At 49.1% G+C, this 21,880-nt stretch overlaps 2 protein-coding genes and 1 long non-coding RNA gene across 7 annotated transcripts in view; 1 reads left to right on the plus strand and 2 right to left on the minus strand.

Annotated features, from left to right (window-relative positions):
• The window catches only part of SVIL (supervillin), a 234,683-nt gene extending 215,975 nt beyond the window's left edge, over positions 1-18,708 (plus strand). For all 4 annotated transcript variants that reach the window (XM_049706465.1, XM_049706463.1, XM_049706464.1 and 1 more), the window contains 9 exons: positions 4,724-4,875; positions 7,144-7,249; positions 7,874-8,081; positions 9,432-9,565; positions 12,449-12,604; positions 14,117-14,260; positions 15,530-15,654; positions 17,467-17,622; positions 17,718-18,708. In XM_049706465.1, coding sequence (XP_049562422.1) covers positions 4,724-4,875; positions 7,144-7,249; positions 7,874-8,081; positions 9,432-9,565; positions 12,449-12,604; positions 14,117-14,260; positions 15,530-15,654; positions 17,467-17,622; positions 17,718-17,804 — 1,268 coding nt within the window. In that variant the 3' untranslated portion in view covers positions 17,805-18,708. The remainder of the gene's footprint in view (positions 1-4,723; positions 4,876-7,143; positions 7,250-7,873; positions 8,082-9,431; positions 9,566-12,448; positions 12,605-14,116; positions 14,261-15,529; positions 15,655-17,466; positions 17,623-17,717) is intronic.
• LOC117196114 (uncharacterized) lies at positions 6,746-12,449 on the minus strand. Its single transcript, XR_007475778.1, has 2 exons — positions 9,821-12,449; positions 6,746-9,057 (listed from the first exon to the last, which is right to left on the minus strand). It is a non-coding gene; the product is annotated as an uncharacterized LOC117196114 (long non-coding RNA).
• ZNF438 (zinc finger protein 438) overlaps positions 15,643-21,880 on the minus strand; it is a 284,020-nt gene continuing 277,782 nt past the window's right edge. For both annotated transcript variants that reach the window (XR_004476149.2, XR_007475770.1), the window contains one exon: positions 15,643-15,815. The gene's annotated coding sequence lies outside the window, so the exon portion shown is untranslated. The remainder of the gene's footprint in view (positions 15,816-21,880) is intronic.

Genomic DNA, 21,880 nt, shown 5'->3' on the forward strand with positions numbered 1-21,880 from the left:
GTTACTTGTCGAGGTTTTAATGATGGCCATTCTGACCGGTGTGAGCTGGTACCTCATTGTGGTTTTGATTTGCATTTCTCTAATAATTAGCCATGTTGAGCATCTTTTCATGTGCCTGTTGACCATCTGTATGTCTTCTTTGGGGAAATGTCTATTTAGGTCTTCTGCCCATTTTTCAATTGGGTTGCTTATTTTTTGTTGTTGTTGAGTTGTATGAGCTCTTTGTATATTTTGGAAATTAAGCCCTCATCAGTCACATCATTGGCAAATATTTCCTCCCAGTCCATAGCTGTCTTTTCATTTTGTTGATGGTTTCCTTTGCTGCGCAAAAGCTTGTAAGTCTGATTAGGTCCCATTTGTTTATTTTTGCTTTTATTTCTATTGCCTTGGGAGACTGACCTAAGAAAACATTGGTACGATTTATGCCAGAAAATGTTTTGCCTGTGTTCTCTTCTAGGAGTTTTATGGTGTCATGTCTTATGTTTAAGGAATAAGATCCTTCTTTTGGGTGTCAGTAAATATTCCTGGCCCTGCCTTCCAGAAGCATATGGTATAAATGACGGGGGGTGGTGGTGGGCAAGTATGGAAGAGGTGCTTGCCTCCTGTTGGGGTAGGAGAGCTCCGTTCCCTGAATAGGACCTGGCGGCTGTGGGAAAGCCCAGCGGCCGATGGGCAGGCATCGCACGTGGGGAGTCGGACCGCGGGCCTAGAGGCACCGCTCTGGGCTTCACCACCCGCACTAGGTGAGTGCCTCACGGAGGCTCCGCGGGATGTGTTCTGTCCTTTCGCTAACTTCTCAGAAGAGAAACAGGACACCAAGATTAAGGAACGCCCCCTGCAGTCACACGGCTAGGAGAGAACAGGGCTGGACACTAAAAGCCCCTTTTTTTACCCAAGGAGGCCTTATAGCCTGGGTCTCAGTCTTCTCTCAGGCCCCACGTGCCAGCTGTGTAACTTGGGGAAAGTGACTTAACCTGTCTGAGCCTCGGTTTTCTCACCTGGAAAACAGAGCTTCTAAGACCCAGCCCGCAGGGTCCTAGGATCTGGTGCGCGATGTTTAGCGCAGAGCCGACCGCTTACTTACGTGAGGCTACAGGAAATCATCATCGCTGACGTTCTCAGCAGCCAAAGCATAGTTCCTGCACTGAACCTGAAGATCAGACAGATAACGTGGCCCCGCCCCAAACGACAGCAGTTCTCAGAGGGTCTCCATGGTGGGTTTAGGCTGCTGAGTGTGTGCGGAGTTGGCGAGCTGAAGACTAATCTGTGCCGCGTGGCAATAAAGACAATAAGAGAGAATTTAGCGAGGAAAGAGCTACTGACCTTCGGTGTCGTGGACCTGCACCCGTCGTTCTCCTCCTTAAGATACAGGAAGTGAAGGGACTTGGTGTTTTACAAAACCACACTGGGCACTACAGTTTGAAATTCAGTCGTTTCCTTACCTCAGCTGTTAGATATAAAACAAGAAGTAATGGTCAGTGAAAGGATGACTAAAACGATATGAAAAGGAATGAATTTTAAAAACAGATCTCAGGTTTCTGAGGTCTTCCTTGACTATTTACTCGGAGACCCCTAAGAAACGCTGATTTGACCCAGGCAAATGCTTGCTGTATTTCTCCCCGGCGAACACAGGGTACATGTCACGGCCTGATCCAGCAGCACTGTAATGGGCAAAGTGACAGCTTTGACCAAGCCCAGCTGCGGAGGATTAAGTGAGGCCGGGCAGCGCTCAAGATTCCAGGCCGTCCCTCGGGGGGCAGAAAAGCGCGGCCCGATGGCATCCGCAGCTGCCCCGTGGTCGTCACGGAAGCCCCGGCCCCGCGGTGTCAGCTGGTCCAGCCCTCACGCTGCTCAGACCCCACAGGGGCCGCACCTGCCGACGGGGCTGAGCCCGGGGCCCCTCTGGGGCGGGCCCAGCAGACAGCAGTCCCGGGGGACACAGCGCAGTCGCCCTGTTGGCAGATGCCGGGCAGCCTGCTCTTGCGAAGTGAACTGTGGCCCCCAGACTAGGGAGCCCAGAGGCCCCGGTGGTCAGTGTCCTGCCCCAGAGGCTGCCTCAGGCGCTGCAGGGTGTGACTCGTGTCCCCCCAGGGTCAGCAGACAGGCAGCTCTGGGCACCCAGGGACACTGCGTCAGGCCACGCTGGAGCGCCATCCAGGGGCCAAGTTCCTGTAGTAGGGGGTCGGTAAATGGGGTCCGGCTGCAAGACGGCGCCAAGAGCAGCTCGCTCTTCGTACCTCGGTTTTCTGTTACTTCGTAAACGCAGATGCTGGCGGTGAACTTCCTCTTGAAAGCAGGGTGGACGGCGGGATGCAGCGACACGCTCAATTCGGCCTCGGGGCCAGGCCGCAAAGATGATAGCCCAGCAGCTGTTACTATATAGCTTAGCCTTTAATTTGCTAAAATTAAAACGAAAGATATGAGTCAAAAAGTAAGTTGTACATAGGATTAAATTTGGGGTATGCTGAAGAAAACTGCAAGGAAAATTCATGAAAACTTTTATGGGATATTTTTAAGGAAATATCCTATTTTAGGTGTATACACACAAGCCCATTTTTGAATGTCAGGATGTAAAACATTGGTTGGTTATTCAAGCGTGAACGTATATTTACACAAAGTGCTACCCAATTCCAAGATACGTGTCAGCTGCTGTGATCTGTGGTCTGTTTCATGCATATCTCTCCCCAGTAATCTAGTTGACATGAGAGTGCGGGGTTGCTAATCAAAGGTAAACGTTTGTTCCTACCTAAATTAGCGGAAGTTTCAACAGAGTGGCTTCCAGGTTAACAGTGGACATGTATCATCTATTCATGGATGGTTCCTGTTCACTTTGCCCACTTCAAACTACACAAACTTGACCATTTCAGGTTCACAGTAGAAGGCACTAAGGGCTGAGCTTGGTCAGAATCCTTTAAGAATTCTCATAATCATTTATGAAAATTGTCCTAGAGAACTTTGATAAAGGGCCCCCGCAAAAAAATCACGTAAGTATGGCCCCTGACCTCTTAAGAGCTTGAAAACAATGAGCTTCCTTCTTACCTTCAAACCTCAAGACAGCTGTGACTTTGTCGGTGGGACTGGAGCTGAGGAGGACTGAGGTCGTATAGAACCAGGGGATCCAGTTCTTTTTTTTTTTTTTAATTTATTTATTTATTTAATTTATTTTTGGCCGCGTTGGATTTTCATTGCTGCGTGCGGGCTTTCTCTAGTTGCAGTGAGCGGGGGCTACTCTTCGTTGCGGTGCGCGGGCTTCTCATTGCGGTGGCTTCTCTTGTTGTGGAGCACGGGCTCTAGGTGCGCGGGCTCAGTAGTTGTGGCTCATGGGCTGTAGAGCACAGGCTCAGTAGTTGTGGCTTGTGGGCTCTAGAGCGCAGGCTCAGTAGTTGTGGCATGCATGGGCTCAGTAGTTGTGGTGCATGGGCTCAGCAGTTGTGGCTCGTGGGCTCTAGAGCGCAGGCTCAACAGTTGTGGTGCACAGGCTTCGTTGCTCCTTGGCATGTGGGATCTTCCTGGACCAGGGCTCGAACCCATGTTCCCTGCATTGGCAGGCGGATTCTTAACCACTGCACCACCAGGGAAGCCCCAGTTATTATTTTTGATTGCTAACACGTGTGGGTACCATAACCACCTGCATCCTCCCTGGGTTGACCCCACCTGGGGCCACCCGGGCATCTGAGTCGAGAACTTAGTCTCTGGATGCCACTCGGCCTAGAAGGCTCTGCCCCATGGTCGCTGCCACTCGGGCCTCTGCTCGCGCACCTCCTCGGAAAGGTCTTCCCCCACCAGGCACTCGCAGCAGCCCTCCCCCGCCCCGTGTCACATCCCGTCTTTTCCTCACGGCGCCTCCCACCCTCCGGAGCTGCCTTGCTCAGCGCCATAGCCCAGTATCCTGAAGAGTCCCTGGCACACAGTAGGTGCTCAGTAAGTATCTGCTGAATGAAGAAATGAGAGAAATCTGGAGAGAGATCTGTTCCTAAAGGTTGCAGTTTGGGGTCTGAAATACCATCTGAAACGACCACTTGCCCAAAGAACCTTCCGTGACTGCCCTTCAGTGGGGTCTGTGTTCTGCTGACAGGTATCCAGTGCCCGCGAGGTCCCAGACAGTGAGGAGAACCAGCCCTTAATCCCGGCTACAGCCCTGGCGGCCGATATCATTTAAATCCCAGATTATTTTGTGAAAGCCATAGGTCAGCAATTTCTCTCCCCCCTTTCTGACACAACTTGGAGACTTCAAAGCGGTTTTTTTTACTAGGATAGTCTTAGCAGACTACATTTTTCCCTTCGTGCTTAAAGCTGGCCCAGCAGTCGTTTGCAGTGTCTTTTCTCCCCCAGCTAATCTGCCAAAGGATGGTGTCATGTGGAAAATGCGTCTGTCTTCGGGAGCCCTTGACCCTGCTCTGGCGTCCCCACTTTTCTCTGTCACACACTTGGATGGCCTGCCACCTCCCTCAGGATGACAGGTGTTTGTCTTAGGGCATCAGGAGGGCCCTGGAGATCATTTTTCTCCAGTTTGGAGGCTCAGGATCCGTTAGCTAGAAGAAAGGCGGTTCCTCTCTCCTCCGAAGCCATGATCGACGTTCCCCCCAGCTGTGAATGACTTTTCTCCCCAGCGCTGCGCCTTCACTGTTCGTCCTCACAGGGCCTGGAGGCCTGAGCTGGCACTGGCTCTCCTTGGGCTTTATCTGCTGCTCACCCCGCGCTCTGCTCTTGTGTGTGTCCACAGTGGGAAGTCGGCAGAAGGGCGAGCACCCGGTCAGGGTGGCCGGCAAAGAGAAGCGCGTCTACTTCTTCTGGCAAGGCCGGCAGTCGACTGTGAGTGAGAAGGGCACATCGGCTCTGATGACGGTGCAGCTGGACGAGGAAAGGGGAGCCCAGGTAAGTCCTGGAGGCAGATGCGCCGGAAATGAGGGAGCTGGCCTTTCCGGGAGCCGGAGGGTGTGTGGCCTGGTCCCCTAAACACGAAGACAGTATCATCCAAAGCCCCTTTAGTCCTGGTCTGGCTTCTCCAGATGTCAGGGTCTGCCTCATCTTTCATCTCCCCACCCCCTCACCAGGAAGGCAGACCTCTCGCAATATGACCTTAAAGTACACCTGCAAATAGTAAATCCACAAAACAAGTGCAGAGAGCCTGTGGGTGGTTTTTTTTTTTAAGTTTCCACTGGACTGATCAAGGAACTAAAACAAAGAGATGCCATTTTCCACGCCTCAAATGGCAGAGATTTTTAAAAGACTAGATCCAGGGCTGGCAGGGATTCAGTAGGATGGGTACCCGTGCCTGCTTCCACTGAGAAGTGTGAACTGCAGTACCCATCCTGAAAGCAACCACGGCTTAGGAACCTTAAGATGCTCATACACTTTGACCAGTGATTCCACGTACACAAACCCATCCTAAGGAGAAATCAGGGACTGATGTAAACATCGAGTCTGCCCATCATCTGCGTTCCTCACAGCAGCCTGAGTGATTTTTCTAGGACACATCAGATGGTGCCCCTCCTTGTCCTTCATCACACTCGGACTACCATCCGAGTGTCTCCCGGGGGTCAGCCCTGCACCCCCCTCCAACCTCCCTCTTCTTGCACCTGGTCAGGCTACTCCCACCTCCTTGCAGTTCCTAGACACACCTCTTTCCGCCCCCACCCCCACCCCAGGGCCTTTGCACTGATTCCCCGGCCTGGAACACTCCCCCTGAAACCTTACACGATTCGGGTTTCTGTTTGAATGTCGTCTCCATGTTTTATCCACATCTCTCCCCATTTTCCTGTCCTCCTCTGTCCCTTTGCTCTGCTTTATTTTTTCATAGCACTTACCCCTACGTAAAACAACATTCATTTTGTCTACTTATTTATTCTTTGTCTTCCCCGTGAGCATGAAAGAGACTATGTCTGTCCTGGTCTTACCCACTGTTATAACCCCAGGGCCTGCATGACGCCTGGCAGGTACCACTACCCCAAGTCAAGGTTTTGAAAGCATTTCTTTTTAATGTTTTGTCCCTTCCTTTATGGTAGTAATTAAGAGTTAACTCTGGGGTTTTGGGGACCATAACACCCTGTGCAGATCCTTTTACTATCTCGGATGAATAGTTAAAACTAACATCAGGAAAGAGAGCAGAGGAATTTTCTCCAGAAATAGATCCACACTCATTCAGCCTTCCAGGTTCCTAAGAACCAATCCTCTTCCCTAGGAAGTGTTTAATGCAGATGTTCTACTATGGACTATATTTTCCAAATAGCTTTCAGGGACAAACAGTTGTTAATTTATTCTTCATAGTGGATCATTTCAGCTGTTTGTTTTTTTTCTCGTAAAGGCTGTGAACGAATATGTTTTATCATGCCTTCAAAATCATCCTTAGAGTTTTGAGTCTTAATCTAATTGGAGCATTTAATTTTTTTATCAATCCAACGGATGGAAAAATCACTGCAGAAATAGAAAACACTGCCACAGAACGGCTCTTAGTGACACAGAAGGGGCCCTGAGATTGATAAGTTAACTCATGGTGAGAAATGTGTCCTACCTTTCAACATTCCCCGACTGCCAGGCTCAGTAAACATTTCCTTGTTTAAGGGGATATACGTTGGCAAAGTGAGAGTCAGTTGACTCAGCCCTACGTACGTTCCTGTTACTCTGCTGCGTCTCACGCTGATGCGTAACTGTTGTGCTGACAGAGGCGCCGCTGAGTGACAGGCCCTGTGAGTGGACCAGAGCCTGCAAGAGACAGTTCTTTTCCCCGGAATCATTAAGTCAGGGATTAGTCATTCTCACTGCTGAGAGATTTTCTTTATTAAAAACATGTTTAAGTTAATCACGTTATACCCGTACCGTGGAACACTACCATTAAAATATCAAAATTCATGTTAAGAATCTTATGTGACGACAGAAAAACGTCAGCTGAAGAAAATCCAGGGATAAAGCAACATAAAAAACAGCGATCCTATTTGGGAAAAATGTATACCTGAAAAATACTTTGTATTATAGGAAAGCTACACGCCAGAACTGTAGTAGTGTTCTCCATAAATCACAGTATTATCGGTGGCCTTTATTTGTACTTCTCAGAATTTTTCAGATTTTCGACAACAGGCATGTGTTATTTTTATGACTCTGCAAAACCAGGACACGTGACTCACTGTAATGTGTTTAAATCGGAAGGTCCAGGTCCTGCAGGGCAAGGAGCCCCCCTGTTTCCTGCAGTGTTTCCAGGGAGGGATGGTGGTCCACTCCGGGAGACGGGAGGAGGAAGAAGACAACGCACAGAGTGAGTCACTTTTGCGGCTGGAATTCGACTCTGTTCTCCTCTCCGGGAAGGTATTTTATAGGCGTGGGCTTTAGAGTAACTCTCTCTTCACGTAGCTGCGGCCTGACCAGCGAAGGCCTCCTGATGTCTGCCTTATAAATCAGCTTCCTGGGTGCCTCCCTCCCCCTTCCTTCCATGGAGTTGCCTTCAGAAAGCAGCTTTGCATAAAGGAGGCCGCAAGATGACTCGACCTTAAACTGGATCCTGGAGGGGGAAAAAAAAACTAGTGATCTTCTCTTCTAAATTACGAGATTTTTGTTGACCAGCATCCAAAAAACAAAAAAGAAATCATAGTTTCAGAGCCTCTTAAAAAAATATGCCTGTTATGACTTACCTAGATCTTTATAAATAAATTATGTAAAACTGGTTTTTCTGCATCGTGCACTCTGGGCAGCCTGCTTCTAACTATAACTCCAACAAAATTGGCTTCCTGGGACTCAGTAAGACCGCAGCCTGGCCTCGCCTCCACCTGCCCCTCCAGACACAGAAAGGAGGCGGGGCGTGGGCTGCCCTGCAGGCTCCCCTTCCCTCCAGGCCCCCTCCCTGCCCGCCACGTCCTGACTGTGCCACTGGTGCCCCCTGCAGGCGAGTGGAGGCTGTACTGTGTGCGCGGAGAAGTGCCCGTGGAAGGGAACTTGCTGGAGGTGGCCTGTCACTGCAGCAGCCTGAGGTCCAGGACGTCCATGGTCGTCCTCAACGTCCACAAAGCCCTCATCTACCTGTGGCACGGATGCAAAGCCCAGGCCCACACGAAGGAGGTCGGAAGGACTGCGGCCAATAAAATCAAGGAACAGTGAGTGCTGTGTGTGTGAGCACCTCTCCCGAGGGCTTCCCGGGTGCAGGCTAAGGACCCTGAGGTCCCCGTGGACGCCCCGTGTGCCCAGAGTGACTCAGCGTGGGAAGCTGAGCCCCACGTGGCCAGGGGCCCTGAAGGTCCAAGTTCATGTGGCACGTGTCCAGCCCAAACCTCTCCCCGTGAGGGCCTCCCCGCTTCCTGAGGACTTACCTGGCCTCCGTAAAAGGCACAGGACCCGCAGCAGCTTCTCTGAAGGTGTGATTTGGCTTTTGAATTGTCAACCTGGAGTCCTTAGCTATATAAAGAGAGCAAATTTCAAGTATCATTTAGGGGAGCAGAGTTGGTTATATCGGAGCAGTGGAAGGTTTAAGGGCATTTAGCCAAAGACAGGAGACCACCCACTGTGTCAGACTGAGGAACGCCCCCTCCTTCGGGGACAAGTGTGTTTCCCAGCATCCGAGGCAGCTGCCCGAGTGCTGGGGTCCCTTCCTTTCCCAGACAGGCACCCACAGGTGCCCACGACCCAGAGACAGCACACCGTGACAGCGCTAGGTGAGGACCCACCCTGGGGAGGGGAAGGCGGGGAGGGCCCAGAAGCAGCTGTGCCGCCCGCCACCTGCCCAGGTGCCTCTGTGCATCTCGGGCAGCCAAAGAGCCCAGTGCCCCCTCGAGCTGAGACCTGGGAGGACCTTGGTGACACCCGTACAGTGGAGAGGAAGAGTCTCCCGGGGCCACATCCCACCAGGTGCCACCTGGTAAATTCATTCTCTGGGTACCAAAGCGGTGCGGTCAGGGTCGGCGCACACGTGACCCAGCGCACGTGGAGGGCGGGGGACCTTTCGGCTGGTGGACGGCTGTGAAGCGGGATGCTTCATCTCCCGACATCACGCTGAGGGCCAGCAAGCTAGATGATAGACAGGGTTCAGCCAGGTCTCACATGGCACTGAGGCCCATCAGGTTCGCCCCTGGACCCCTGAGAAAAAACAAAATGAATAACAAACCCTTATGAGCCGCCGCCTGAAGTCACGCGCAGATCTAGGGACCAGGGCCGTGCGAGGCGACACACCCAACCCCGGGCCGAGGAACGGGAAGTATGTACGTGCAAAACACTGATTGTTTTCATCACGGGCTTCTCTGTAATCCGACGTTCCTCTCTAAGGGCCAAGCCGACCCCTCCCTGCTGCACACACTCAGATACCACAGAGCGTGTTTTTATTCATTACAAGAATTGTTCTAGTTAGAAAGTAGGAGCGAGCTGGTGAACCGACCTGCAGATTTAGCAGGGATCTAATTTTGTGCCGCCCTCACTTCTGGGCCTGATAACAAACTCTCGGACTCTCTGTGCAGATGTCCCCTGGAGGCCGGGCTGCACAGTAGCAGCAAAGTGACAATTCACGAGTGTGACGAAGGGTCGGAGCCCCTGGGATTCTGGGACGCTCTGGGGAGGAGAGACCGGAAGGCCTACGACTGCATGCTCCAAGGTAACCCCCGGCGCCCCGGCTCACTCAGTGCGCGCTTACGCACACGTGTTCTGTACAGCACACTGGGAGCTACACCCAGGCCGACTCCTCTGGGGCCAACAAGGAGGCTAAATAATGCTTATGACTGATCACGATGCCAAGGAAAAGCTGTGTGTGTCAGAAAAGAGGTACAGGTGACAGAGGTGGAGAGTTAAAAAGAAAGATTTCTTCCTCCAGGAAAAAATCACACAGGGCTCCATGGAAGACAGCACTTACCGGAGCCTTGGAGGTGTAGGTGTGGCTTGGAGAGAAGTGAAGGAGGGGGGAGAATTCCAGGCAGCGAGCTGAGCACAGCCTGAAGCTCTGGAACAAGACGCTTTCGGCGCAGCCGGCATCCAGGGTGCAGGGAAATAGTGGGGTTTAAGTGAGAGAGTGGGTCGGTCTTGTCTTTAAATACACAAGATACAGGTCGACCTACGTGCAGAATAACGTCAGAAAAAAGCTAACAATTACTAAGCCGTTAGGGCGAGCCAGGCCCTGTCTAAACACCTGCTGGATGTTCCCTCACTCAGTGCTCACAGCCCAACAAGCTGCCCTGGTCACCGATGGGGAAACTGAGGCCTGGGGTGGTTAACCAGCTTGCCCAGGTTGGATAACAGTGGGATGTCCTCATGACCACACCACCGTACTGCCTCTCAGCTTTTACAAACTTTTACCTAGGTTTTTAAAGTACAGTTGACCCTTGAACAACATGGGGGTTAAGGGCCAACCTCGCATGCACACACACACAGTCGAAAATCCACGTGTAACTTGTAACTCCCACCAAACTTCTCTACTCACAGCCCACTGCTGACCAAGAACCTTACCGAGAACATAAAGAGTTAACACACAGTTTGTAGGTTATATGTATTAAATACTGTAATTCTTACCATAAAGTACGCTGGAGAAAAGAAGATGTTATTAAGACAATCATAAGAGAAATTACATTTACTGTATCGTATTTATCGATACCGTAAATTTACATCATCTGTTTACGAAATGAATCATTTGTCAGTACCTACATCAATATTCTCTTAGATGATACAAAACACTATAGATGTTATATGTATTACTAACACTAGACATCAAAAGTGAAAAGATATACATATGTTCCCATATCTCTTCCCTCTATGTATATGTATAACTGATTCACTTTGTTATAAAGCAGAAACTAACACACCATTGTAAAGCAATTATACTCCAATAAAGATGTTAAACAAAAAAAAAGATAACGTGAAAAAGAAATTCCTATATACAGGTATAACGAAGCAGCAGCAATATGATTACTTTACAGTCAGCTAGTGTCATGATACAATTGCTTCACAGCAGCCCAGCCTCTACACTAATGAACAGTTATAAAATTTTTATGGCATATGGTGTTACAGTCCTATTCATAATAAAGTATTGGAAACATTGTTACATTTTTATAAAAATCACTCACCCGTGATGATAGGCTGATACACAGCTTCCCCAATTAGAGAGAGGCATACTGTACGGTAATGTAATTCTCTGAGAGCGAAGCTATAAAACAGTAAGAAAACTAACACGTTTTATTTCAACTATCACCTCATGCCTATGTAAGGACAGGCTAGTATCTACATATATTTGACGCATTCATGACATACCTACATTTTCTTACTTTTTTCAATATTTCTAGGCTATTCGGTCTGTCTGCAGGTTTTTTTCAGTGTCACAAATCTCCAAAAAATTTTTCCAATATATTTGTTGAAAAATCTCCATGTATTAAGTGGACCTGTGTGTGCAGTTCAAACCTGTGTTGTTCAGGGGTTAACTGTACTGCATATTGATGACGGGAAATGTCTGAAAGTACAAAGAAATTAAGAAAGAAAATAAGATCCTTATAATGACATCTTTCAAAAGATGTGAACCAGAATTAACATTTCTTTATGCAATAAATACTTATTTTTTAAAATAAAATTTGGATAGCATTCTTTATACACACTGTTTTGCAACCTGCTTTTTCCCCTTAATTTATTATGAACAATTTCCCAAATCCTATTTTAATATTTAGACTTTTAATGGCTGCAGGGTATTTCATGAGTATATCTGCGACTCTCTACTTAGCCTGTGTCCTATAGTTGGAGAGCTGAGTTCTTTCCAGTTTTCCTCTAACGATAATAAAGTTACAAATAATTTTCAAAAGAATCATCTGCATTCATTTCTAGTTAAGGTAAATTCCTAGACATGGATCTCCTTTGCTGAAGTTAGTACAAAAGCCTTACAGTTACAGATCAGCAAATGTCCCCAGAACACTGGCACCAAATTCCACTCTCACCAGCAATTTACAGACGTGTACGTTTCACAGCACAATCATACAGTTTATTACTTTTTCCTGTTTGCCAAGATTGATGGTAGAAATTACTATCTAAACACTGTTATAACCTAATGTTTTAAATTAGAATGTTAAATGCTTTCTACATGTATTTTTTAGCCATTTGTACTTCCGTTTAGGTGAATGTTTTCTTTGTGCCTTCACATTTTTTAGATATGTATTGTTTCATTATTATCTTCCTTTATAGACTACTAAGGATATTAACAGGTTTCCATATTTCCCATTTTGTCACTTGCCTTTTAGTTTTCTTTGGTTGGGGGTGCTTTTTGTATAATGTAATTTTTCATTTTTATGTTGTTAATGCATAAATCTCTTCTCCTTGAATTATACTTCTTTCGTAATTATGATTAAAAAGGCCTTCCCCACCTCCAAGCTCAGATAAACCTCACCTCTTTTTACACTTTACAATGCTTTGATCATTTCACGTCTAACAAACATTAATTCTTCAATCCACCTGGAATTTACTTTGGTGCATACTTTGTCTTTAGCTTTTGTTCTCTTTTCTTTCAAAGATCCTGGAAATTTTAACTTCACACCCCGCCTGTTCATCCTCAGTAGCTCCTCTGGCAACTTCTCAGCCACCGAGTTCATGTATCCAGCCCGAGACCCCTCTGTGGTCAATTCTATGCCCTTCCTGCAGGAAGACCTGTACAGCGCCCCGCAACCAGGTATGGCCCACAGAAGGGGGTAGTCGTGCTGAGCCAGCAGAAGGCACGCCTTCCAAAAGGCTTTTTACTTTTGCATCTAGTAAGCAGTTTTTAATTTGCCAAGTACACTTAATATTATCTCACTTAATCTTTATATTATCTCATTTAATCCTCACACCTCCCCCGCAAAGGAAGTTGACATCAATCACATATTATAGTGTAAAAAACTGACCCTCAGTTACTCAACTCACCCAAATTCGTCAGTTAAGAGTAGGTTGAGTGCAGCTGTGCCAGGCATGAGTCTCTGCTGTTCTCTCAGCCTTCCCTCCAGCTTGCTGCTTCATGGTCTCCATGTGGCTGCCCCTGCTCCAGCCATCATGTTTCTGTTCAAAACAGAAGGAAGAGTAGAGAAAAGGGCAATAATGATGGCCATGTCTCTCTCTTACCAGATAAAGCAAAAGCTTTCCCAGAAGCCCCCAGCAGACTTCCGTTTACATCCCCCTGGCCAGAGCTCTGTCCCATGGCCACCCCCCAGCTGCAAGGGAACCTTGCAAGAGTCCAAGGAGCAGGGGGTTGGGAGTATCTGTGGAGTGAGCCAAAGAGCAGTGTCTGCCATGCTGCACAGCAGGGCCAAGGCCCGTGTCTTCTGATTCCAAGGTCAGGGCTGTATCCACGTGACTGCCACCTCGAGGCAGAAGCTGTGCGCTCTTGTTGTGGGACAGTCACAGTCACCAGAGACCAGGCGGTAGAGACAGTTGAGGCTGAGGTTGGCCGCCCTGGCCTCACGGCATCTCTGCTCTCATATTACAAGAGCCTGGAGCGGCACCAGGAACTTCCTGGACCCTGGCAGCCCCGGTCACCACCTTAAAACCTCGACGGTGCACGCGGTCACAGGGTCATACTGGGGAACTATCAGCCAGTGTCTGAAAAGGGGCTGCTACCCACCTCTCCGTCCTGCAGCTCAGGTGGGGCAGCCTCCGCTGGGCTTTTCAGGCATGTGATTATCACAGAATTCTGAGATGCAGCCTAGGAAAGGACTCAGGCGAGCTGGGCTGGCGGGTGTGAGAGCCCTTGACCACGTGGAAGAGTCAGGCTGAGGGTCTGCTGAAGGGAAAAGGGAGCAACACTTGATTTCCAAAGCCCATTCCTCCCTGAAAGAACCATGGACTTAGATGGCCCGCAAAGCAGTCCTACGTGGGGCATGACCACTGATGACCCGAGGGCCAGCGTGATGTCATCTGTCCCACTCTTCTCAACCGGCCAGGACCCAGAGGGCGGCTGCAGGAGGGGCAAAGGGGGAAGGAATGGGGGGAGAGGGAGGAAAGAGCCCCCCTCATCCACGCCATCTCTCTGCCTCGAGGCATCTCCTGCTTCACCGTTTAAAGGGCCAAGACAGCAGGGGCACCCTCCCTGTGGCCCCGAGTTTACCTGCCAAGCGGATTCTCGCACTGACCGAGGCGGCAGGGAGGGAGGCGTCGGTTCGGTGTGGGGCAGAGCCCCTGATGAGACGTCTGCTCTGCTCCGCCCTCGCAGCACTTTTCCTTGTTGACAATCACCACGAGGTGTACCTCTGGCAGGGCTGGTGGCCCGTGGAGAACAAGATCACCGGCTCCGCCCGCATCCGCTGGGCCTCGGACCGGAAGAGCGCCATGGAGACGGTGCTGCAGTACTGCCGAGGTGAGGCCGCGGCGGCGGGGGGCCCGGATACACGCTTCCCTTTCCACGGGTGCCAACAGCCTGGACAAAGCCGGCAGACAGCCCTGAAGCCGACTGCTTTCCCTTGAGCTCTTTTGAGGCTTGTTACTTTTGAGATTAGTACATTCTCAGCTGCCACCGTGAATGAGATTTCATTTTTCTCTCTTTTTTAAATTGAAGTAGAGTTGATGTGGAATATTGTATGTTACAGGTATACAATATAGATTCACAATGTTTAAAGGCTGTACCCCATTTACAGTTATTATAGAATATTGGCCTATACTCCCCGTGTTGTACAATATACCCTGGTGGCAGATTTTATACCTAATAGTTTGTACCTTTTAACCCACTCCCCCTATATGCCCCCCCTTCAACAAACTAGTGAATATCATTTTTCTCTTTTATATTATGAGGCCGACTAACCTGTCACCCTCGAGGTTAACGGCTGAGTTGTGGGATGCCTGGCCTGGTTAAAACCCTTCTGCACTGAGGATCCATCATGCTGGGGGACACCAGGCCCCATCCGCGCACTGTCCACACCCAGTGTCAGCCCCGTCGGAGAGTAGAGAGCACCCCCAAGCGGGCTGGAAGGCCAATGGCAACCTTTCTGTCATCTGTTACTCTGTTTAGTGTTTTACCTAAAAAGAAAGATCTGTAGTCAATTCATGGCTTTTCTACTATACCATCCACCTGAAACGTCTGTTCTCTTATATAAAACGAAGGTGCCAGTGATTAATTTCTTACCTGAATTTTTAAGATTTCATTGATTAGTATTACTGAATATATACAGCTGATTTTCTCTTGGAAAGCTCTTTCGTAAAAAATAACTTAATAAACTTCCCACCAAATGTTTAAGCTAAAGTAGCTTCTAAAATGCTGCCATTAGCTGGTAATTCACACGGAGCTCAAGGCTGGGTTAGGCAATCAGAGGAATACTTCACAGGTGAGTCCAGGAGGGACGGTCCCACCCAGACGCCACAGAGAGAGGCTTGCTCTTCTCCCATCCAGGGACCCAGAAGTGTTCTGTTGGGTTCAGGAAGTTCAAAGTCAGGTCGATCCCATGCAATTTCATGCACAGTCACATGCATGAAATTAACATTTTTGGTAAACATCATGGCGGGGAGGGGCTACAAACTCATAACTTCCATTTTAACCCTTAAGAGATGCAAACAGGGAAAAAATTACAGGGGAAAAGCCAGGGCCATCGGGGCCACGCTGGCTCTGTGACATCTGCCTTCTGTGTGACCGCAGGAAAAAGCCTCAAGAAGCCGCCCCCCAAGTCTTACCTCATCCATGCCGGTCTGGAGCCCCTGACCTTCACCAACATGTTTCCCAGCTGGGAGCACAGAGAAGACATTGCAGAAATCACAGAAATGGTGAGCACGCCCCTTCCCTGTCCAGGGGGTCCCCTGCCTTTCGGGCTGTGGGAGGACCTCACCTGGGAGGAGCAGCCAATTGCATTTCACGTGGGAACACGTTTCCTTGGTCACGACACGTTCACCAGTCTCCGCAGAATCAGCTCAGGAAGAGGAGGGGCCTGAGGAGAAGTCAGTGGAAGTATTTTGGTAATCTGCACACGGCTTAGTTCAAACACTTGAACGCAAAGGTGAATTTAATTAATTTGGAGCAGCCGTCCCTTCCTCCTGTTAGCTAAAGATCCGCTGCCTCTCCAAGTCCACATAAGGCACCGCAAAAGCGCCCCGGGTCTCAGACCCTAACCTTGGGTCAGAGGGGACGCGAAAGCAGCCCGTGGGGAAGTCCCTGCTCAGCTGCGTCAGGGAGTGGAGGTGGTGAGCCCGTCCTGAGGGGTACACGGCTCATTATGAGCCAGAGCGATACCCTTTCCAACTGCACCGAAAGGAGGAAGCTTACTACCGCTATGTAGAATTTCTCAGTGTATGAGCTCTGAACGCTGCTTGCAGTAGCAATCCCAAGGGCGTTTTTGGTGTCGTGGGAGACAGGTTTGTTCCGTTCAGACTTTCTCACTGTGTAGGAGGAGGGCCACTTCCCTGGCAGAGATGACGTGGAGGGGTATTTGATAGGAGGTCTGGATAAGTTTAAACAAACAGCAAATGTGTGCCGCTTCTCGACCACGGAGAGGGCCTGCTTCATCTCTGCTGGTGACCCTAAGCTCACTCCCTGGAGCCCCGTGGACTTGACCTTCACAGATGGGGGCTCAGGCCGCCTGGGAGCCGACAGGCATGGCAAGGTGGCTCTATCCATGATGAACGTGTGACCCAGGACACCTCAGAGCTCTAGGGGTTACGAGCCCCGTTGCTGCGGTCCAAGTTCAATTACATGAATCACTGCCATTGTCCCGTGTGCCCTGCAGACCCCCGGGGGCTGGCCGGGGGGCTCTGGGGAGTCCTGTACAGCCTGCAGGCCATCGGCCAGTCTGCCGTCGGGCAAGTCGTGATGAGAATTCACTAAGGGCCGCTCTGTGCCAGGCACTGCTCCGAACACCTCACTTAGCTTTGCCTTTAATTTTCACAACAGTCCACTAAGATCCAGCTGCTTCTTATCCCATTTCACTGGCGAACTAGCCGAGGCATGGAGACTCGGAGAAGCTCGCCCCGATCTCTGACGCGTTCCCTCCGCCACTCGCCCCCGATCCCTGGTCTGTGTGCAGCTGAATTCACATCATTCCCCACACACACCTCCACCCAAAGGAGGTAGCCCACTGCGGGGTCCCAGGTTTAACAGAGGAAGATCGTTCACCCGGAATAACCTGTTCAGATGAAATGCACACAGTGGTTTAAAAGCAAAAAAGACCTCAATTCAGCCCCAATTCAGCCCCAGCATATTCTAGATGCATTTTTCTTACCTCCTTTTTCTATTGAGGATGAAGAGATGGGGTCTGAGGGAGCGGAGGGGGGTAATTCCTTTTAAGGTTAACTGTTTTTAAATATTTGTAAACAAGTTCCATTATTTGCATGCTTCCAGCGTTTCAGCTTCACATTTAATCATCTTCTGGATAATTCACTCGTGTGATAGTCCCTAAACTTTTTCCTGATGTATCTGAAATGCCGTGCAGGGTGAGATGGCATCTCAGAGCCTCATCTCCCTGAGCGGGGTCTCCAGGCTGCAGTGCAGATGGGCCAGGGGGGGGCATATTTTCAGGCACATGATGAAACATGTTCAGATGTGGGACACGGAGGTCCCCCTCTCTGCCCCCTCCTCTTCTCCAGGACACGGAAGTTTCAAATCAGATCACCCTGGTGGAGGACGTCTTAGCCAAGCTGTGCAAAACCATCTACCCACTGGCCGACCTCCTAGCCAGGCCCCTGCCCGAGGGCGTGGACCCTCTGAAGCTGGAGATTTACCTCACCGACGAGGATTTCGAGGTAAGCGCTTCTTCGGGTGGGACAGCATTTGAACACAGCATGCGTGGCTTGTCGGAGGGTCCTTTCACTCGGGGCGTTTCTTTCCCTCCTTCCAGTTTGCACTAGACATGACCCGAGACGAATACAACGCACTGCCTGCCTGGAAGCAGGTGAACCTGAAGAAAGCAAAAGGTCTGTTCTGAGTCATGAGATGCTGGAGGAACCTCTGTTGTCACCTTCAATACTGTTGGACCAGGAAAATGGATGTGTTTTGTTTTTGGAAGCGGGGTATGGCTAGTCCTTTAAAAAATATTTTTACATCTGCGTTTTCGAAACCTGAAGCCATCAGCTCTCCTGCTTGTTTGGGAGTTGTGTATTTTGTAAATGTTCCAGAAAACTCTCTGGAAACACACCTTCCACGATTGAGCAGACGATGTTTATAAGGCATCCGCATCTCCACGCGCACTCACGCAGGGGGTCCTCAGCGAAGGCCACGGCACTGCCCTCCTGGTCCTGCTAAGCGCTGCCTGTTATTATTATTACTTTTTAAGCGGTTCCCTTTATAAATTGTTATTTTGATAGTTTGTGGATTCTAAATATATATATATTTATATAAACACCGTATAAATCAAATATGTATTTAACAAAGCAATATGTATTCATTCACTTTTAAGGGGTTTCTTTTTTTGGTGTCAAAATAATATTAAAAGGTAGTTGCTTCTGTTGAATTAGTTCTGCCACCAACGCACACCTTCACCCACGTTCAGAGGCGCCTCCTTCAGTGTTAAGTCGGACTCGTTCTGAGTGCTGCTTCCGGTGCTAAGATGAACAAAGAATTTATACTTCCAGGCACAGGCTCTTAAGAATCTGTGCAAATCCACCTTTCTACCTTAATATCGCCCCCGAATGTATAGTGCCTTGTATTATGTACAGTTTATATAAAGTTTGCTCTGCATTTTTTGACGATGGTTTGGAACATCATCTACAATTTTACGCTGAAATGGTAGAAATTTTAAAAAGAATCTATCTCAATTTCTAATACCTGTTGTAAAAATTAAATGTGTCATTCGGCGATGGAAGACTCCAAAATAAAAGCTTCAGAATAAACACGACTATGAATTGCTTAGTTCACACTGAGTTCCTTTCTGAAAAATATTTTTTTGTAAATGTTAACCTAGTACCAATATGCCACGATTCAGTATTAACTGCCGTAACTTTTAATTGAGCTCAGGGCAAGATGTAATACGAGGCTATGAGGCTAAATAGACAGATATTCGGCCCGTAAAGTAAGCTGTAAGTCCTTTGCCGAAGAACATATTTTTGCAAGTCATCATTCAACAGAAGCCCTTTACCCTCAACTGTAGCTGCATCTCAAATTCAAGAGCTCAGTGCCTTTTAAAAAACATTGCAGACATAAGGCATTTAGAAAGCGTTAAAAACTCCTCACCAGGGCTTCCTTGGTGGTGCAGTGGTTGAGAGTCCACCTGCTGATGCAGGGGACACGGGTTCGTGCCCCGGTCCGGGAAGATCCCACATGCCGCGGAGCAGCTGGGCCCGTGAGCTATGGCCACTGAGCCTGCGCGTCCGGAGCCTGTGCTCCGCAACAGGAGAGGCCACAACAGTGAGAGGCCCGCATGCCGCAAAAAAAAAAAAACTCCTCACCAGCTCTTATGTTCTTAAACTCCTAGGTCCAAGGGAAAAAAATTTGAAAAAGAAACTAACACAACATTGTAAAGCAACTACACCCCAATAAAAAGAAAAAGAATATATATAACTGATTCACTTTGCTGTACCCCTGAAACTAACACAACACTGTAAATCAACTGTACGTCAGTCAGTCAGTCAAACCCCAAATCCCTGGTTTTGAACAAAGACCACAGAGCCTGCTGTGAGTTACCACCACCCGCCTTGGTCTTAGTTCACACGTCGATCACAGAATTTCCTTAAACTCCGTCGCTGACTCATGAGCGCCACCCCCTCCGTGCCCCAGGACTGTGCCGGGTCAGGGGTCTCTACCTGCTCTGGCCCTACCACTTGATGACTGTGTGACATTGGGCAGGCACGGAACTATCCCACCTCGATCTCTTTAAGGAAAAGAAATCAATCCTATAACTGCCCACCTCCCAGGATTGATTCTTGGCAAGGAGGGCTAGATCCCCACTGCTACCAATGTTACCGTCATGGCAGTGGACTTAGGAAAGCAAGAGAGTTGACGTTAAGGAACACAGTCACGCACCTAGAAATGACAGGTTCGACCCAAGCAAGTAGAACCTTCCAAAGAAAAAATGTAGAAGGAAAAGTAGAGAGAGGGGTTCAGGCTGTGTGTCCCATGGGTAGTAGGCAAAGAGGAGCAGAGGGGGGCGCACAGAGCCAGGAGGACAACCAGTGAGTGTCAGAGAGGCAGGGCTGCCTGCGTCGTGACCGTCCAAGGAAGTCACCTGGATCCTTAGACGCACAGAAAGTAACCAGGGCTGTGATGAGAACTTCCAGAGGACAGCCTGCTGTAGGTGTGATGAATAACACAGTCATCGGCAATACCCATTACCCCAAACTGTCCCAAATGCTTTAAAACCGCGTACTAAACACTGTCCCCCAGCGCTGTGCTCTGCCTCTCGCCTCTTCTCTGTAAACAGGGAACCCTGTCTTGCATTTCATAAGTACTTCTCGCCTCTTTTCTTGAGCTGTTCCCAGCTCTCTCTCTGGCCTGCAGGACTAGATCCTCTCGTATGTGGCTCTGTGATCCTTTTCCCTTCGTAGCAGGACATGACCTTTGCATCCTGGGAAAGGACCCCACCTGAACATATGACATGCTAAATCTCAACAACTCAACCCCCTGGGCTGCACCCCTTCTCCAGTGCCACTCCAAGGCAAACCATCTGGGAAATTTTTTTTTTTGGCGGTACGCGGGCCTCTCACTGTTGTGGCCTCTCCCGCTCCCTCTCCAGAGCCTCAGGACACACGTGACATCTTGTCTCCACCCAGATATCCGTTCCCCTCTTTAAAAGTCCTTGAGTTCAAAAGCAGCAAATGAAGAAAACACCAACCGTTTTTAATAAAAATTCCCGCAGAAATACAAGCAGGTTCCAAAGGACAGGCGCCATTGCCCCATGTGTCCTTCTCGGGCTGTGCCCGGGTCAGGGTCAGGGTCAAAGACTGCGCAGGAGCCCACTTCATTCTCTCCTTATTTTAAAACTTCAGCCCCCCTTGTGGCAGAGCTCCCATTCTGGTAGAAGGAGATGCACCCCAGAAACAGCTTGAGAACCCGTTTTGGCCCTTCGCTTCTGTTCTTCTTGCCTTCTGATTATAAAAGTAACACTGTCTGGGCTTCCCTGGTGGTGCAGTGGCTGAGAGTCCGCCTGCCAATGCAGGCGACACGGGTTCGTGCCCCGGTCCGGGAAGATCCCACATGCCGCGGAGCGGCTGGGCCCGTGAGCGATGGCCGCTGAGCCTGCGCGTCCGGAGCCTGTGCTCCGCAGCGGGAGAGGCCACAACAGTGAGAGGCCCGCGTACCGCAAAAAAAAAAAAAAAAGTAACACTGTCTACACAGAGACTTGTAGTACACAAATGTTCACGGCAGCATCACTGATAATAACCCAAACCTGTAAACAGCCCACCTGTCCACTGGCTGAGAAACAGATAGACAAAACGTGGTACATCCACACAATGAAATACTATCCAACAGCAAAGTGAACAAAGCACTGATCCACACGGCAACATGCATGGACTCAGAAACATCGTCATTCAAGGACTGGGAGCTGGGGATTAGCAGACGCAAACTATTATCTATAGGATGGATAAACAACAAGGTCCAACTTATAGCACAGGGAACTATATTCAATATCCTGAGATAAACCATCATGGAAAAGAAAATGAAAAAGTATATGTATAACTGAATCATTTTGCTGTACAGCATAAATTAACAAAACAAAAAGACCACTCACAGAATACGAGAAAATAGTTGCAAATGAAGCGACCAACGGGATTAATCACCAAGATACACAGATAGCTCATACAGCTCTATGTCAAAAAAATTAACAGAGGGGACCTTGAAGATGGAGGAAGAGTAAGACGCGGAGATCACCTTCCTCCCCACAGATACACCAGAAATACATCTACACGTGGAACAACTCCTACAGAACACCTACTGAACGCTGGCAGAAGACCTCAGACCTCCCAAAAGGCAAGAAACTCCCCACGTACCTGGGTAGGGCAAAAGAAAAAAAAGAAAAAACGGAGACAAAAGAATAGGGACGGCACCTGCACCAGTGGGAGGGAGCTG

This window comes from Orcinus orca, chromosome 2 (genome assembly GCF_937001465.1).
Source record: "Orcinus orca chromosome 2, mOrcOrc1.1, whole genome shotgun sequence".
Taxonomy (NCBI): Eukaryota; Metazoa; Chordata; class Mammalia; order Artiodactyla; family Delphinidae; genus Orcinus; species Orcinus orca.